Raw genomic sequence first — 19,536 nt, 5'->3', positions numbered from 1 at the left:
AGTGTATAACATCCAGCCCCTCGTCTCTGGTGTATAACATCCGGCCCCTCTTCCCCGGTGTATAACATCCAGCCCCTCATCCCCAGTGTATAACATCCAGCCCCTCTCCCCCAGTGTATAACATCCGGTCCCTCGCCCCTGTGTATAACATCCGGCCCCTCTCCCCCAGTGTATAACATCCGGTCCCTCGCCCCTGTGTATAACATCCGACACCGCTCCCCTGTGTATAGCATCCGGGCCCTCTCCCCCGGTGTATAACATCCAGGCCCTCTCCCCCGGTGTATAACATCCGGCCCCCCGCCCCCGGTGTATAACATCTGGCCCCTCTCCCCCAGTGTATAACATCCGGTCCCTCGCCCCTGTGTATAACATCCGACACCGCTCCCCTGTGTATAACATCCGGGCCCTCTCCCCCGGTGTATAACATTCGGCCCCTCTTCCCCGGTGTATAACATCCAGCCCCTCTCCCCCTGTGTATAACATCTGGCCCCTCTCCCCCCTGTGTATAACACCCGGCCCCTCTCCCCCGGTGTATAACATCCGGCCCCTCTTCCCCGGTGTATAACATCCAGCCCCTCTCCCCCAGTGTATAACATCCGGCCCCTCACCCCCAGTGTATAACATCTGGCTCCTCTTCCCCGGTGTATAACATCCGGCCCCTCTTCCCCGGTGTATAGCATCCGGGCCCTCTCCCCCGGTGTATAACATCTGGCCCCTCTCCCCCCTGTGTATAACACCCGGCCCCTCTCCCCCGGTGTATAACATCCGGCCCCTCTTCCCCGGTGTATAACATCCAGCCCCTCTCCCCCAGTGTATAACATCCGGCCCCTCACCCCCAGTGTATAACATCTGGCTCCTCTTCCCCGGTGTATAACATCCGGCCCCTCTTCCCCGGTGTATAACATCCAGCCCCTCTCCCCCAGTGTATAACATCCGGCCCCTCACCCCCAGTGTATAACACCTGGCCCCTCTCCCCCGGTGTATAACATCCGGCCCCTCTTCCCCGGTGTATAACATCCAGCCCCTCTCCCCCAGTGTATAACACCTGGCCCCTCTCCCCCGGTGTATAACATCCAGCCCCTCTTCCCCAGTGTATAACACCTGGCCCGTCTCCCCCGGTGTATAACATCCGGCCCCTCTTCCCCGGTGTATAACATCCAGCCCCTCTCCCCCAGTGTATAACATCCGGCCCCTCTTCCCCGGTGTATAACATCCGGCCCCTCATCCCCAGTGTATAACACCTGGCCCCTCTCCCCCGGTGTATAACATCCGGCCCTTCTTCCCCGGTGTATAACATCCAGCCCCTCTCCCCCAGTGTATTACCTCCGGCTCCCCGCCATGTCATCTGCCTTTACTAACATGTGACAGATCGGCTGGTGGTGCAGAGCTCACTGATACCAGTGCAGTGAAGACCCCGTAACGTTACAGAGTGGGGGGCTGAGTGCTGAGGAGCAGAGAGCAGAAAAGTCACCAACAATGTGCTGACTCCATAACTGTAGAGTTCAGTCCTCCTCTGGTATAAACATCAGCACAAACACTGCGCCCCCACAAGGAGCTTATTGGTTGAGTAGCTGCATGCAACCGTACATCACCAAGCACAATGCCGAGCGTTGGATGGAGTGGTGTAAAGCTGTTGTCATTGGACTCTGGAGGAAACGTGATCTGTGCAGTGACGGATCGCACTTCTATCTGGCGTCTGATGAAGAAGTCTGGGTTTCGTGATTCCAGGAGAATGTTACCCGCCTGAATGCGTTGAGCCCACTGTACAGATAATGCTATGGAGGTATGTTTCAGGGGTTTGTCTCAGCCCCTTAGTTCCAGTGATGACAAATCTTAATCCTTCAGCACAAGACATTGTGGACAATTGTAGCTGCACGCTTTGTGGAAAGTTTGGGAAAGGGCCTGTTCTGTTACCCAGGACTGTACCCAGCGCACAAAGCAAGATCCATAAAGATATGGTTGTGTGAGATTGGTGGAAGAACATGACCGGCCGGCCGAAGCCCCGACCTCAGCCTCATCCAACATCTTTGAGATGAACTACAATGGAGATTGTGAGCCCGACCTCAACCCAACATCAGGGTTTGACCTCACAAATGATCTTCTGGAAGAAGGGGCAAAAATTCCTACAGACCCCTCCAAAATCTTGTAAAAAAGTCTTCCCAGAAGATCGGGAACTGTTATATTTGTAGTGAGGCCGGCTCCATAAAGTCTATGGATGTAGAGTGGGAGGTCATAATAGCCCCTGTAGGTGTAATATGGAGGCGACACATACTTTATCTATATAGTGTATATTTTTAAGAAAGGTTGCGGTTGTGTGACGACCACTGGGACCGGCAAGTGCAGTCAAATCCTAACAGCGTGTACAATTACACACCGCTAAGAGGAAGCCAATAATTTTAAGATTTATGATCACATGATCAATTGGTAAGCCTCCTGCAGCGGTGGCTGATCAGCCTGGTATGTCCACATGGGCACATACCACAAAAACCATCACTGAAGAAAATTAAACAAGTATCTTCACATTTACACATGTAATTCAGGAAAATCACCACTAGATGGCACCAAAGTACTGCACAGTCTGCATTCAGCTACTTGCAAGGAGTGATGTCTGGATTTTATGTCTCTTCTTGGAGCTAAGAAAATGTATCAGTGGGTGGAGTCAGTCTTAGCGGCAAAGTCATGTGACAGGACCGGTACGTAGGATGCTCACCGTGCTCAGTGCTTGGAAGGAGCAATAAAACAGCAAATACCACAGGACCGTCCCGGTCACAAAGGGAGGAACAAACCACAAGAAGAAATAAGAGACCACGAGAAATGGAGTGGATCCCAAAATCCTGAAACACAGAGAGATAATGGATGAGACAGCATGTAACCACCTGATAAAAACACGCTAGTTATAATCTGCTACCTATGACCACTCATCATTAAATGACTCTGGGCCAAGGATAGCACAGACAATAGATGGAGTAGGAAAGCTGAATTCTAGGGACAAAGTGCAACAAAGAAGAATGGCAGAAACTTGGGCAAAAAATGGACACCAGGGATAGGGGAGACAAAGGCAGACACAAGGGATGGGATAACAAAGAAGAATGATAAAAACTGGGGCAAAAGATGGACACCAGGGACAAAGGCGACAAAGGTAGACACAAGGGACGGGGGAATAAAGAAGACTGGGAAGTGGCTAACTAAGAAAAACATGAATGACTGGGGCAAAAAGGATACAGGGGACAGGAGCAACAAAGACAGACACGAGACAGACACAAATACTGCAAACAGAGATAAAGGTGAAGACTGGGGACAGAGGTAACAAAGATGGAGACTAAGGACGGGTCAACAGAGACTCAAAACAGGAACAGAGGCACAGAGATTAGGACATGAAACTAGGCAGCAAAGATGGATTCTAGAAACAAGAGAGTAAGGTAACAGGGGCAACAGTGAAGGATTACAGGGGCTCGAGTCACAGGGTAAAGAGAACTGATCACCAGAGACAGAGCCACAAAGACACAAGAGACATGAGTAACAAAGATGAGGATTAGGAAGAGGGATTTGAAGTTGGACACCAAGGGCGGGACAGCAGAGACACACATCACTGATAGGGGTGACAGAGATGGACGCCATGGACACGGGCAACAGAGACAGACGCCAGGGACAGGGGCAACAGAGACGGACGCCAGGGACAGGGGCAACAGAGACGGACGCCAGGGACAGGGGCAACAGAGATGGACGCCATGGACAGAGGCAACAGAGATGGACGCCATGGACACGGGCAACAGAGACGGACGCCAGGGACAGGGGCAACAGAGACGGACGCCAGGGACAGGGGCAACAGAGATGGACGCCAGGGACAGGGGCAACAGAGACGGACGCCAGGGACACAGGCTACAGAGACGGACGCCAGGGACACAGGCTACAGAGACGGACGCCAGGGACACAGGCTACAGAGACGGACGCCAGGGACACAGGCTACAGAGACGGACGCCAGAGACACAGGCTACAGAGACGGACGCCAGGGACACAGGCTACAGAGACGGACGCCAGGGACAGGGGCAACAGAGACGGACGCCAGGGACACAGGCTACAGAGACGGACGCCAGGGACACAGGCTACAGAGACGGACGCCAGGGACACAGGCTACAGAGACGGACGCCAGAGACACAGGCTACAGAGACGGACGCCAGGGACACAGGCTACAGAGACGGACGCCAGGGACACAGGCTACAGAGACGGACGCCAGGGACACAGGCTACAGAGACGGACGCCAGGGACACAGGCTACAGAGACGGACGCCAGGGACACGGGCTACAGAGACGGACGCCAGAGACACGGGCTACAGAGATGGACGCCAGGGACACGGGCTACAGAGATGGACGCCAGGGACACGGGCTACAGAGATGGACGCCAGGGACACGGGCTACAGAGATGGACGCCAGGGACACGGGCTACAGAGATGGACGCCAGGGACACGGGCTACAGAGATGGACGCCAGGGACACGGGCTACAGAGATGGACGCCAGGGACACGGGCTACAGAGATGGACGCCAGGGACACGGGCTACAGAGATGGATGCCAGGGACACGGGCTACAGAGATGGACGCCAGGGACAGGGGCAACAGAGATGTATGCCAGGGACAGGGGCTACAGAGATGTATGCCTGGGACAGGGGCTACAGAGATGGATGCCATGGACAGGGGCAACAGAGATGGACGCCAGGGACACGGGCTACAGAGATAGACGCCAGGCATGAGGGCAACAGAGATGGACGCCAGGAACAGGGGAAACAAAGATGGATGCTAGAGATAAGGGCAACAGAGATGGATGCTGGAAACAAGGGCAATAGAGGTGGACGCTAGGGACAAAGGAAAAACAGAGAATGACGCCAGAGGCAACAGAGATGGATGTCACTAACAGAGGACACAGAGATGGACACCAGGGATAGGGGCAACAGAGATGGATGCCAGAGAAAGGTGAAATAGAGATAGATACCAGGGATAGGGGACACAGAAATGGATCCAGGGATAGGGGCAAATGGTGGAACCAGATGGACACCAGGGACAAGGGGAATAAAGAGATGGACACCAGGTAAAGGGAACACATAGATAGACGCCAAGTACAGAGGACACAGAAATGAATGTATGGGACAGGGGCAACAGAGATGGATGCCAGGAACAGGGAAGACAGAGATGGACACCAGGTACGAGGTAACAGAGTTGAGTGCCAGGAACCTGATTCATAGCAATCATGACTTTGTGTTTGATCACTGTGGAGTTAATTATTTTCCCAATGAGGAGCAGTTTAAAAATAATCCAAAACAAAGAGACAATGCAGGTCATGTTGTGTGTGACAATGGTGAAGCTGTGAGAGAGGTTCTACGGCCCTCTGCGGGATAATGGGCTGCGGGGGTTTCACCTCGGATGATTGTGCAGTGATCATGAAAACAGGATGTTCTCGCAGTGTCTGTTCGGGGTCAGCCGGTGCCACGTCTGCTCCCTACTGTCAGGACAGGCACCGGGAGCCGAGCACTACAGCACCTGTATTAGCCGGACACCACCGACGCAACAGGCGACCTCAGAACAAGTGATGCACGCTATCATTCTCCAGTATTTCTTCTTTTTTTATATTTTTGTACCCTTGTTTTTATTTGTCCTTTTAACCTGCAATCACTTGCATAATACACTGCAATATTGTAATAATGTAGTGCATTGTAGGACAAGCTGTAAAGCCTATTAGCACCACTTTAATGTATGTATTTAAACAAGTAATATTTTTTTTCAATTATTTTAAAGGGTTTGTCCATCCTTAGAAAAACATGGCTGTCTCCAGCCATGGATTATCAATGTCAAATACTTGCAGTGCATCTCCATTGATGTGTATGGGGGTTGAGCTGCAATACCACTTTTGCCCTGTGAATAGGTGTGGCACTGTAATACTGAACAACCCTTTTAATTTTGGAGGAAAATGCAATTAAAAAAATATAATTCTGTATTTTTTTACAGAATGTATTACTCGCCTAAAAGTAATATATATATATATATATATATATATATATATATATATATATAATTTTTTTTTTTTTTTTTTTCCCTAATGTATTTTTTCTTTTTTCAATCCCGGTAGTTCCGGGCATATTTCTAACATGGGTCAGGCACATATTTGGTGTTTGGAGGAAACTTATTCTTGCTAATGGAGAACATAATGACTCCGTGCTATCGTTCTGCCCAGGTTGATTGTAAGATAACAGACTGACCACTGAGCCACCTTATGTGATAGGTGCACTAAGCTTTATAAAGATGAGGTTATGTCGGGTCCATAATTTGTCAGTCTGTATGGACTTGTGTAAAAAGAATCTGTCTTCATCGCTTTCCACCCACCTGGTGCTGAAACTGCCGAAACCTGGAGCTCAGACTACAGCCAAGCGGATTCAGTCTTCCCTGCTCTATAAGGACCACCTCCCTATAGTAGGTGGCCACATACAACCCCTGGCAAAAATTATGGAATCACCGGGCTCAGAAGATGTTCATTCAGTTGTTTAATGTTGTTGAAAAAAAGCAGATCACAGACATGGCACAAAACTAAAGTCATTTCAAATGGCAACTTTAGGGCTTTAAGAAACACTAAAAGAAATCAAGATAAAAAATGTGGTACTCGGTAAGGGTAATTTTTTTCAGACTAAGCAGAGGGAAAAAATTATGGAATAACTCAATTCTGAGGAAAAAATTATGGAATCATGAAAAACAAACATACAAAAGAACACTCCAATACATCACTGGCTTTAATAACAGCTTGCAGTCTCTGAGGCATGGATTAATGAGTGACAAACAGTACTCTTCATCAATCTGGCTCCAACTTTCTCTGATTGCTGTTGCCAGATCAGCTTTGCAGGTTGGAGCCTTGTCATGGACCATTTTTCTTCAACTTCCACCAAAGATTTTCAATTGGATTGAGATCTGGACTATTTGCAGGCCATGACATTGACCTTATGTGTCTTCTTTCAAGGAAAGTTTTCACAGCTTTTGCTCTATGGCAGGATGCATTATCATCTTGAAAAATTATGTCATCATCCCCAAACATCCTTTCAATTGATGGGATAAGAAAACTGTCTAAAATATCAATGTAAACTTGGGCATTTATTGAAGATGTAATGACAGCCATCTCCCCAGTGCATTTACCTGACATGCAGCCCCATATCATCAATGACTGTGGAAATTTGCATGTTCTCTTCATGCAGTCATCTTTGTAAATCTCATTGGGACGGCACCAAACAAAAGTTCCAGCATCATCACCTTGCCCAATGCAGATTCGCGATTCATCACTGAATATGACTTTCATCCAGTCATCCACAGTCCACGATTGCTTTTCCTTAGCCCATTGTAACCTTGTTTTTTTCTGTTTAGGTGTTAATGATGGCTTATGTTTAGCTTTTCTGTATGTAAATCCCATTTAGGCGGTTTCTTACAGTTCGGTCACAGACATTGACTCCAGTTTCCTCCCATTCGTTCCTCATTTGTTTTGTGCATTTCCTGTTTTGGAGACATATTGCTTTAAGTTTCCGGCCTTGACGCTTTGATGTCTTCCTTGGTCTCCCAGTATGTTTGCCTTTAACAACCTTCCCATGTTGTTTGCATTTGGTCCAGATTTTAGACACAGCTGACTATGAACAACCAACATCTTTTGCAACATTGCGTGATGATTTACCTTCTTTTAAGAGTTTGATAATCCTCTCCTTTGTTTCAATTGACATCTCTCGTGTTGGAGCCATGATTCATGTCAGTCCACTTGGTGCAACAGCGCTCCAAGGTGTGATCACTCCTTTTTAGATGCAGACTAACGAGCAGATCTAATTTGATGCACGTGTTAGTTTTGGAAATGAAAATTTACAGGGTGATTCCAAAATTTTTTCCTCAGAATTGAGTGATTCCATAATTTTTTCCCTCTGCTTGGTCTGAAAAAAATTACCCTTACTGAGTACCACATTTTTTTTCTTGATTTCTTTTAGTGTTTCTTAAAGCCCTAAAGTTGCCATTTGAAATGACTTTAGTTTTGTGCCATGTCTGTGATCTGCTTTTTTTCAACAACATTAAACAACTGAATGAACATCCTCCGAGCCCAGTGATTCCATAATTTTTGCCAGGGGTTGTACATCTCTAGAACGGGGTTCTGCTTGACCAATGCTCCATTCATTGTCTATAGGACTGGTGGAGAGAGCTGATCCCTGTTGTCCTCTTTCTCCAGCAGTCCCATAGACAATGAGTGGAGTGGAAGTCAAGCATGGGCACCTCGGCTCCATTGAAGACCGGGCCGCACAGCCACGTTCTTCGGATCGCTGTAGTCCTTGGCGATCAGCAAGGTATGGATTTGTACAATGATCACAACCAGAGGTTCTGCACGCCTCTTTTTGGTCAGGAGGGGTACTTCTGATGACTTGGAAATTATAGGACAGGTGATGGATCCTTAGACTACATTCACACTACCTTTGGGGGACAAAAATATTCCAGTAAAAGTGTAACTAAACTTTTGAGAGTTTTTTAATATGTTGTATGGTATTAAATATCCGGTAGATTGGCAGGGGTCCGGGTACTGAGAAACACATTGATCGCTTAAACCGCTGCTCTGAAGTGCTCAATTCAGCAATCAGAAGCTGAAGTGGCACAAAGTGGTGTATGGGCTCAATAGGAGGTCTGGGTGCCTATACTGCTCTGGGCACGCGATCATATAGGAGCCGAGGTCGAAGTGACTGCTTCAGAGCAGGGTTCTGATCGATCAGTGGGGGTCTCAGGACCCTGAACCCCCCCCCCCACTGATCTACAGGACATATTATACTATAAAACATAAATGAAAACTCGTAAAAGTTTTGTTACCCTTTAAGGATGTAATTGACCTCTGTAGGCACAGAAAGTATTCACACCCCTTTACATTTTTCACTCTTTGTTTCATTGCAGCCATTTGGTAAATTTTAAAAAGTTCATTTTTTTCTCATTAAAGTCCACTCTGCACCCCATCTTGACTGAAAAAAACAGAAATGTAGAAATGTTTGCAAATTTATTAAAAAAGAAAAACTGAAATATCACATGGTCATAAGTATTCAGACCCTTTGCTCAGACACTCATATTTAAGTCACATGCTGTCCATTTCCTTGTGATCCTCCTTGAGATGGTTCTACTCCTTCACTGGAGTCCAGCTGTGTTTAATTAAACTGATAGGACTTGATTTGGACAGGCGCACACCTGTCTATATAAAACCTCACAGCTCACAGTGCATGTCAGACCAAATGAGCTCAAAGGAACTGCCTAAGGAGCTCAGAGACAGAATCGTGGCAAGGCACACATCTGGCCAAGGTTACAAAAGAATTTCTGCATTACTCAAGGTTCCTAAGAGCACAGTGGCCTCCATAATCCTTAAATGGAAGAAGTTTGGGACCACCAGAAGTCTTCCTAGACCTGGCAGAGCAGCCAAACTGATCAATCGTAGGAGAAGAGCCTTGGTGAGAGAGGTAAAGAAGAACCCCAAGAACACTGTGACTGAGCTGAGATGAAGTAGTGAGATGGGAAAAAGTTCCACAAAGTAAACTATCACTGCAGCCCTCCACAAGTCGGGCTTTTATGACAGAGTGGCCCGATGGAAGCCTCTCCTCAGTGCAAGACATATGAAAGCCCGCATAGAGTTTGCTCAAAAACACAGGAAGGACTCCCAGACTATGAGAAATAAGATTCTCTGGTCTGATGAGATGAAGATAGAACTTTTTGGTGATAATTCTAAGTGGTATGTGTGGAGAAAAACAGGCACTGCTCATCACCTACATACAATATTTGTACATATTACCTTTTGTGTCTCCCCCTATTTCCTCATAGACTGTAAGCTTGCGAGCAGGGCCCTCACTCCTTTTAATATCTGAGTTAAGCTTATTTGGTAATGTCTTTTTGTCTGTTCAAGCCCCCCACCTAAAATTGTGAAGTGCTGCGGAATATGTTGGCGCTATAAAAATAACAAATATTCTTATTATATATTATTATATATTATATCACCTGCACAATACAATACCAACAGTGAAACATGGTGGTGGCAGCATCATGCTATGGGGGTGTTTTTCAGCTTCAGGGACAGGACGATTGGTTGCAATTGAAGAAAACATGAATGCAGCCAAGTACAGAGATATCCTGGATGAAAATCTCTTCCAGAGTGCTCTGGACCTCAGACTTGGCCGAAGGTTCACCTTCCAACAAGACAATGACCCTAAGCGCACAGCTAAAATAACAAAGGAGTGGCTTCAGAACAAATCTGTGACCAACCTGACGGAACTGGAGAGGATCTGCAAGGAAGAATGGCAGAGGATCCCCAAATCCAGGTGTGAAAAACTTGTTGCATCATTCCCAAGAAGACTCATGGCTGTACTAGCTCAAAAGGGGGCTTCTACTCAATACTGAGCAAAGGGTCTGAATACTTATGACCATGTGATATTTTTCTTTTTTAATAAATTGCAAAAATTTCTACATTTCTGTTTTTTTTTCAGTCAAGATGGGGTGCAGGGTGTACTTTAATGAGAAAAAAAATGAACTTTTTAGAATTTACCAAATGGCTGCAATGAAACAAAGAGTGAAAAATTTAAAGGGGTCTGAATACTTTCCGTATCCACTGTATGGTGCCCAGCAAGCCTCCATGTCCTGGGCATCCCCTGCGTTTTCTCTTTTCTTATCAGTTAGATAACGACAATATGAGTCCGGTCGTTATAAACTATGTTCATTGCCATCTACATCCAGTCAAGAGCAAAGACCTGACTAGGAGAGTGGTTGCAGAACCTAATGAAGAATAATGTAAGATCTCACCCACCATGGCATCAGTCGTCCAATTATGGTCCATTTGCTTTTGTTAATGCAAAATCCGACTATAGGATCTGTGATTCCGCCACAGATTTTCCCGATACTCAGCACCAAAGAGGCCTCAAAAGGAGTAATCTAGAAGAAGAGAGAGACGAGAAAAGGGGCAAATTATCAAACTTCTCATTATTCAGGGGTGTAACTTGAAACTCTTTGGCCCCAATTCAAAATTTGGAACAGGGCCCATATCTACCATATACCTTTTATATAATATTGGTGGCCTCTTCTGTGACACAGGAGGGAGACAGGCGAAACCTTCTGAAAGAGTAGGCAAATAATATTGGTGGCTTCTTATGCGACACGGGAGGGAGACAGGCGAAACGTCCCGAATGAGTTGGCAAATCTCCTGTACATAATGTGTATGGCGGAGCAGAGAGCCACGTATCCCTGACACCAGAGGGTTTTTTAGAACTGTGGTCTGCCGAAGATGCAGAGCAATGTAGTATGTTAGGCAGCGTGATGACGTCACATCATTGTGCCATCTGTAACATGCACAAACTACAGGACTCAGGAGTAAAGGAGAAACAGTGCATCGTGGTGAGCATTGTAAGGTAAACTAAAGTGTGCTCCATTCTAGGAATCAGTCCATTTCTTTGTGGCCACAATCAGCTATTTTGAGCTCCTTAAACCTTTTGAACACCACAGGGAAAAGTTTTCATTACTGCCATCTTATCCATTGGTTTAGATTTATTTTATTTTTTTCTGGTGGCGCTCAGTGTAAGGCTATACTCAGACGTGTTTTTGCTGCATATTTTGGCTGTGTTTTCTTTAAAGCAAATTAAAAGCTGCTTTTTACGGTACCAGCAAAATCTATGAGATTTCAGAAGTCTCATGCACACACTTGTATTCTTTTCCTGACTGAACTGGAAAACTGAAACTTTTTAAAATCTGCAGCATGTCAATTCTTTATGCATTTTTGCTGCAGATTTCACCCGTACTAATGAGTGGGCAAAAATCTGCACCAAAAATGCAAGTAAAAAAAGCGCATTTTTCCTGCCAAGTGTTTCAGAAATGGTGCAGATATTTCTGCACCAAATACTTAACGTGTGCACATACGGTTAACGGTTAAGAGACCAGGTTTGGCAGCAGAAAAAAAAGCATTAAAAACGCTGGGTGTGAACATAGTCTAAAAATACTTGCAAAACAGTGGTCATTTATCGAAAATGCTATTTTTTTTTAGTCTATGTTTTAATTATTCATTTAAGATGGACACAGATGACTGGAATAAATGGTATTGGGGGAGAATTAGGCAGCCACCTCCCAGATGAAGCCGAAGTGATGAAACTCAAGTCAGATTTGGTTTGATGTATATTTTTAAAGCTGTTTTTAACGATACTTTATAAAAACCAGCTCGGTTCTTGCGGTCCTTCACGGTTGTGGGCTCTTGGCTTGTAATATCTATGTTTTCCACAGGATGACAAGAAGGTGAGGCAGAAATGATTCCCTTATGAGAAGTGAAAAAGCCACCTGTTTGGAGTTTAGGTGCTGTTTACTTTATGCTAAGCTCCTCCATTTTGCATTACATTTTGATATTGTATGGTAAGTTTACTTTGTTTTATTTACCCCCCAAATTCCCCAGGGTGGTATCACTAATGTATGATCCCTTTGTGTAGTAATATAATTACCAGTTGCTGTCTTCTGCTGTTCCCAGTGCCGCTCCGGTTCTGTTCAGAACCACATGGCCGGAGTTGTGACTGGCTGGATTACTTCAGCTATTTTTTGGGGGCGGACCGAAAGTCACTTCTCAATTTAAGTCCATGTGATTCAGAAAGAGGTTCTGATAGACTTATATTAAGGGCTCATGCAGACGAGCGTATAAATCAGACATGTGCTATAAGATTTTTCATCAGACAGCACACTCACACAGGGCTGTTCAGATGAACGATTTTTTCTCTCGGCCCGACTGTCCACGAGAAAAGAAAAATTTCAGCATGCACTACTTTCTTCCAAGTCTCTAGAGAAACTCAACCATTCAAGTCTATGGGTGCGAGAAGAAAGAAAATCGTATCGCACACGGATCATCAGAGTGGCAACCGATTTTTACAGATACAGTGGTGGCCAAAAGTATTGGCACCCCTGCAATTCTGTCAGATAATACTCAGTTTCTTCCTGAAAATGATTGCAATCACAAATTCTTATTATCTTCATTTAATTTGCTTGCAAGTAAAAAACACAAAAGAGAATGAAGCAAAAATCAAATCATTGATCATTTCACACAAAACTCCAGAAATGGGCCAGACAAAAGTATTGGCACCCTCAGCCTAATACTTGGTTGCACAACCTTTAGCCAAAATAACTGCGAACAACCGCTTCCGGTAACCATCAATGAGTTTCTTACAATGCTCTGCTGGAATTGTAGACCATTCTTCTTTGGCAAACTGCTCCAGGTCCCTGATATTTGAAGGGTGCCTTCTCCAAACTGCCATTTTGAGATCTCTCCACAGGTGTTCTATGGGATTCAGGTCTGGACGCATTGCTGGCCACCTTAGAAGTCTCCAGTGCTTTCTCTCAAACCATTTTATAGTGCTTTTGGAAGTGTGTTTTGGGTCATTGTCCTGCTGGAAGACCCATGACCTCTGAGGGAGACCCAGCTTTCTCACACTGGGCCCTACATTATGCTGCAAAATTTGTTGGTAGTCTTCAGACTTCATAATGCCATGCACACGGTCAAGCAGTCCAGTGCCAGAGGCAGCAAAGCAACCCCAAAACATCAAGGAACCTCCGCCATGTTTGACTGTAGGGACCGTGTTCTTTTCTTTGAATGCCTTTTTTTTTCCTGTACACTCTATGTTGATGCTTTTTGCCAAAAAGCTCTACTTTTGTCTCATCTGACCAGAGAACATTCTTCCAAAACGTTTTAGGCTTTCTCAGGTAAGTTTTGGCAAACTCCAGCCTGGCTTTTTTATGTCTTGGGGTAAGAAGTGGGGTCTTCCTGGGTATCCTACCATACAGTCCCTTTTCATTCAGGTGCCGACGGATAGTACGGGTTGACACTGTTGTACCCTCGGACTGCAGGGCAGCTTGAACTTGTTTGGATGTTAGTTGAGGTTCTTTATCCACCATCCGCACAATCTTGCGTTGAAATCTCTCGTCAATTTTTCTTTTCCGTCCACATCTAGGGCGGTTAGCCACAGTGCCATGGGCTTTAAACTTCTTGATGACACTGCGCACGGAAGACACAGGAACATTCAGGTCTTTGGAGATGGACTTGTAGCCTTGAGATTGCTCATGCTTCCTCACAATTTGGTTTCTCAAGTCCTCAGACAGTTCTTTGGTCTTCTTTCTTTTCTCCATGCTCAATGTGGTACACACAAGGACACAGGACAGAGGTTGAGTCAACTTTAATCCATGTTAACTGGCTGCAAGTGTGATTTAGTTATTGCCAACACCTGTTAGGTGCCACAGGTAAGTTACAGGTGCTGTTAATTACACAAATTAGAGAAGCATCACATGATTTTTCAAACAGTGCCAATACTTTTGTCCACCCCCTTTTTAGGTTTGGTGTGGAATTGTATCCAATTTGGCTTTAGGACAATTCTTTTTGTGTTTTTTCATTGAAGACAAATTAAATGAAGAGAATAATACCAAAGAATTTGTGATTGCAATCATTTTCAGGAAGAAACTGAGTATTATATGACAGAATTGCAGGGGTGCAATATAGGACAACTATATAGGACAAGTTACACAGGTTGCCATGAACTCCGTAACTGACATCTGTGGTGTTACAATTTACGAGCATCGTCACCGGTAGTAGAATTGATGGTTTTAATTGTGACTGCAAACTTGCAACATACACATCTTGGGTCACCACCACATTTAAACAAAATCATTGTTTAGTAAAATTTCTTTTATTTATTAAACTCGGAGATAAAACATTCGCCAGGGTAGGCGTTTTTTTCAGTTGAGAAACGACATCCATTTCGGATGATGTGCTGTCATTTATCATCTTGTTGTAATTATGGAACCTGTTTCTTATATTTTTAATTTGGGGGAATTTTCTACTGAATGTAGTTACAAATGTAGGTTTCACGTTCTCATATGTCACTACTGTATTTTGCATTTTTATTATGAGGGTTCTATAGAAGATCATTTCTGTCTTTCTGATAAACATTGGGGGCGATTCATTAAGGTCAGAAATCTGGAGTAAATACCTTAATAAGTCGCAAAATTTTGCACAAATTGGCAACTACACAAAGTTCTCCACAAGAACTATACAAGAACTCCAGTTCTGGCCAGATACGGTAATATGGGCGTGGTGCGGGCCGAATGGGGCGTAGCTGCGCCCACCCGTCAAATTCAACATAAGTTACACCAACCCCAGCTAACATACATTTCTGGTGATGGTGCACACTTGGTATCAGATGCAACAGATTCATAAATAAATCAGGTCAGTGTACTACAGCGAGCGATTCATTAAGACTCGTGTGCCCTATGCTAGTCTTAATAAATCACCTCCAATGATTTTTGCTCAACTGAGAATCCATTGTATCCTCTGTTGAATAATCTACAGCATATCTGCGATTCTTCGTTAAAGTGGTTATAAACATTGACTAAACTTGAACATTGATGGTTTATCCCAGGGGTGGATTAAGAGTAGCAAGGGCCCGGGCAGTTTAGAATGCGTGGGCCCCCCCCCTACCTGATGTATCACGTGACATGTCACATGATCCCCTGTGATAGTTCACGTGAAATTAATTTGGCACAATATATTAATTATAATATTTTTTTTATATTAATTGTATGACTTAATATTGAGCACAATTAAGTATGCTGACATCCCCTATATACAGTATGAGACCCAACACACAATATGAGCTGCCACATAATCCTCCTATACACAGCAGGAGGCCGCACGTAGCCATCTATACACAGCGGGAGGCCACACGTCGCCATCTATACACAACAGGAGGCTGCACGTAGCCATCTATACACAGCAGGAGCCCGCATGTAGCCATCTATACACAGCGGGAGGCCGCACGTAGCTATCTATACACAGTAGGAGGCCGCACGGCGCCATCTATACACAGCAGGAGGCCGCACGTAGCCATCTATACACAGCAGGAGGCCCCACGTAGCCATCTATACACATCGGGAGGCCAGACGTTGCCATCTATACACATCAGGGGGCCGCACGGCACCATCTATACACAGCAGGGGGCCACATGTAGTCATCTATACACAGCGGGAGGCCGCACGGCGCCATCTCGCCATCTATACACAGCGGGAGGCCGGACGATGCCATCTATATACAGCAGGGGGCCGCACGGCGCCATCTATACACAGCAGAGGGCCACATGTAGCCATCTATACACAGCAGGAGGCCGCACGGTGGCCCCCAGATACAGCGGGAGGCCGCATGGCGCCCCCCAGTTACAGCAGGAGGCCGCACGGTGCCCCCAAGATGCAGCGGGAGGCCGCACGCAGTCACGCACACACAGGGGTGGATTAAGAGTAGCAAGGGCCCCCGGGCAGTTTAGAAGGCGTGGGCCCCCCCACCCCACACACACACCTGATGTATCACGTGACATGTCACATGATCCCCTTTGATAGATCATGTGATAGTTCACGAGAAATTAATTTTGCACAATATTAATTCTAATAATTTTTTTACATTAATTGTATGACTTAATATTGAGCACAAATAAGTATGCTGACATTCCCTATATACAGTATGAGACCCTACATACAATGTGAGCCTGCACATAATCCTCCTATACATAGCAGGGGGCCGCACGTAGCCATCTATACATGGCAGGAGGCCGCACGGCGCCATCTATACACAGCGGGAGGCCGCACATAGCCATCTATACACAGCGGGAGGCTGCACGGTGCCATCTATACACAGCAGGGGGCCGAACGGCGCCATCTATACACAGCAGGGGGCCACATGTAGCCATCTATACACAGCAGGGAGACCACACGGTGCCCCCCAGATACAGCGGGAGGCCGAACGGTGCCCCCTAGATGCAGCGGGAGGCCGTACGCAGTCACGCACACACAGGGGTGGATTAAGAGTAGCAAGGGCCCCGGGCAGTTTAGAAGGCGTGGGCCCCCCTACACACACAGACCTGATGTATCACGTGACATGTCACATGATCCCCTTTGATAGATCATGTGATAGTTCACGTGAAATGAATTTGGCACAATATTAATATATTAATTATAATAATTTTATTACATTAATTGCATGACTTAATATTGAGCACAATTAAGTATGCTGACATCCCCTATATACAGTATGAGACCCTACATACAATATGAGCTACCGCATAATCCTCCTATACACGGCAGGAGGCCGCACGGCGCCATCTATACACAGTGGGAGGCCGCACGTAGCCATCTATACACAGCTGGAGGCTGCACGTAGCCATCTATACACAGCGGGAGGCCGCATGGCGCCATCTATACACAGCGGGAGGCTGCACGTAGCCATCTATGCACAGCAAGAGGCCGCATGGTGCCATCTATACACAGCAGGAGGCCACACATAGCCATCTATACACAGCGAGAGGCCACACGTAGCCATTTATACACAGCAGGGGGCCGCATGTAGCTATCTATACACAGCGGGAGGCCGCACGTAGCTATCTATACACAGTAGGAGGCCGCACATAGCCATCTATACACAGCGGGAGGCCACACATAGCCATCTATACACAGCGAGACGCCTCACGTAGCCATCTATACACAGCGGGAGGCTGCACGTAGCCATCTATACACAGCGGGAGGCCGCAGGTAGCCATCTATACACAGCTGGAGGCCGCACGTAGCCATCTATACACAGCGGGAGGCCACATGGCGTCATCTATACACAGCAGGAGGCTGCACGTAGCCATCTATACACAGCGGGATACCGCACGTAGCCATCTATACACAGCAGGAGGCTGCACGTAGCCATCTATACACAGCAGGAGGCCGCATGGTGCCATCTATACACAGCAGGAGGCCGCACATAGCCATCTATACACAGCAGGAGGCCGCACATAGCCATCTATACACAGCGGGAGGCCGCATGGCACCATCTATACACAGCAGGGGGCCGCAGGTAGCCATCTATACACAGCAGGAGGCCGCACGTAGCCATCTATACACAGCAGGAGGCCGCATGGCGCCATCTACGCATAGCAGGAGGCTGCACGTAGCCATCTATACACAGCGGGAGGCCGCATGTAGCCATCTATACACAGCGGGAAGCCGCACATAGCCATCTATACACTGCAGGAGGCCGCATGGCGCCATCTATACACAGCGGGAGGTCGCACGGAGCCATCTATACACAGCAGGAGGTCGCATGTAGGCATCTATACACAGCAGGAGGCCACACGGCGCCCCCCAGATACAGCGGGAGGCCGCATGCAGTCACGCACACACACACAAACATATATAGTTATATACATACACGCATATGTATATTTGAAACACAAAAATACATATAAACAAATATCACACAATGATATCCGAACACACAGACACACTGTGACACACATACACACACACACACACTCACTCACCATCCCCCGACTCGGCACCAGTAGTCCAGCTCCTATCCGTTAGTAAGCAGCAGTGCAGGACGCACACTACGTGACGTCATGCTAGTGGACATGGCTGCGCACAGGGCCATGTCTCTTAGCTGTGACGCGGCCGGTCCAGCACACAGGGACGTTAACAGGTGCAGTGCTGGCGTGGCTGAATAAGAAGCAGGGGCCCTGCGCAGCTTCTGGGGGAGTGGTCCGGGGGCTCCCCGCCTCTGCCTGCCGGTGTGTGCCGCATTGGCGCTGCACTCAATATAATGAGGGCAATCTGGCCATGGGCCTCCCCCAAGCCCCGGGCGGTAGCCCAGATTGCCCTCATTATAATCTGCCTATGGCTTATCCTTAGGATAAGTCTTCAGTGTCTAATCGATGGGGGTGTGACACCCGACACCTCCACCGATCAGCTGTTCCCGATGCCAACTGGAACTGCTCAGTTGCGGAGCTGTTCCAGCACAGCAGTTCCAGCACAGCACAGCTCCAAACGAAGGTGGATATTTAGCTCTCCTACAAGAGATGTTTGTGACTCTATGCTTTGGATGACAAGATGAGCCATTTAAAATGGTTTTGCCAACAATGGGATTGCAGTATGTACTGGTGCTAATAACACCAAAGCTAACATCCCCTTTTATACACAAGTCTAAGAAAGGAATGCTTTTTGGATCCCATGCATGTGTGAATCTTAAATTACAGGAGTTACAGTTAATATATTCCATAAAGCGTGGTACGGCCACAACATCACCTGACCAGGTGGCAATCACATCATCTATGTAGCGGCCATACCACATCACATGCTGTAAAAAGGGTTTATGTGAAAAAATAAAAATGTCCTCCCAAGCAGAAACAACAATATTTGCAAATGAAGGTGAATATTTAGCCCAATAGATGCAGCAATTAATTGAAGAAAATATTCTTTATCAAACATGAAATAATTGTGAGAAAATAAATATTCTGAAGTCATACTGATGAACATTTCAAGATCTCTACTGTAAACTGAATATTTATCCCCAAAAAATGGTAACCGCTTGTATGCCTTTATCATGTGGTATACTGGAATATAAGGGCTCTATGTCACAAGTTAAACTATGGTATTTGGGCTAGGGAGCAAAGTGTCATGGATCTAGCCAGGATATAGTGGG

The 19,536-nt window shown here is 46.5% G+C and overlaps 1 protein-coding gene across 1 annotated transcript in view; it reads right to left on the bottom strand.

Annotated features, from left to right (window-relative positions):
• The window catches only part of MFSD2B (MFSD2 lysolipid transporter B, sphingolipid), a 76,860-nt gene that overhangs the window by 40,316 nt on the left and 17,008 nt on the right, over positions 1–19,536 (bottom strand). The window contains exons 3-4 of the mRNA XM_073674060.1: positions 10,822–10,946; positions 2,711–2,834 (exon numbers count right to left, since the gene is read on the bottom strand). Of these exons, the coding sequence (XP_073530161.1) occupies positions 2,711–2,834; positions 10,822–10,946 (249 nt within the window). The remainder of the gene's footprint in view (positions 1–2,710; positions 2,835–10,821; positions 10,947–19,536) is intronic.

This window comes from Phyllobates terribilis, unplaced genomic scaffold, assembly GCF_046119375.1.
Source record: "Phyllobates terribilis strain yellow unplaced genomic scaffold, ASM4611937v1 Scaffold_3__8_contigs__length_932513732, whole genome shotgun sequence".
NCBI lineage: Eukaryota > Metazoa > Chordata > Amphibia > Anura > Dendrobatidae > Phyllobates > Phyllobates terribilis.
This window is presented reverse-complemented; position numbering and strand designations above follow the sequence as displayed.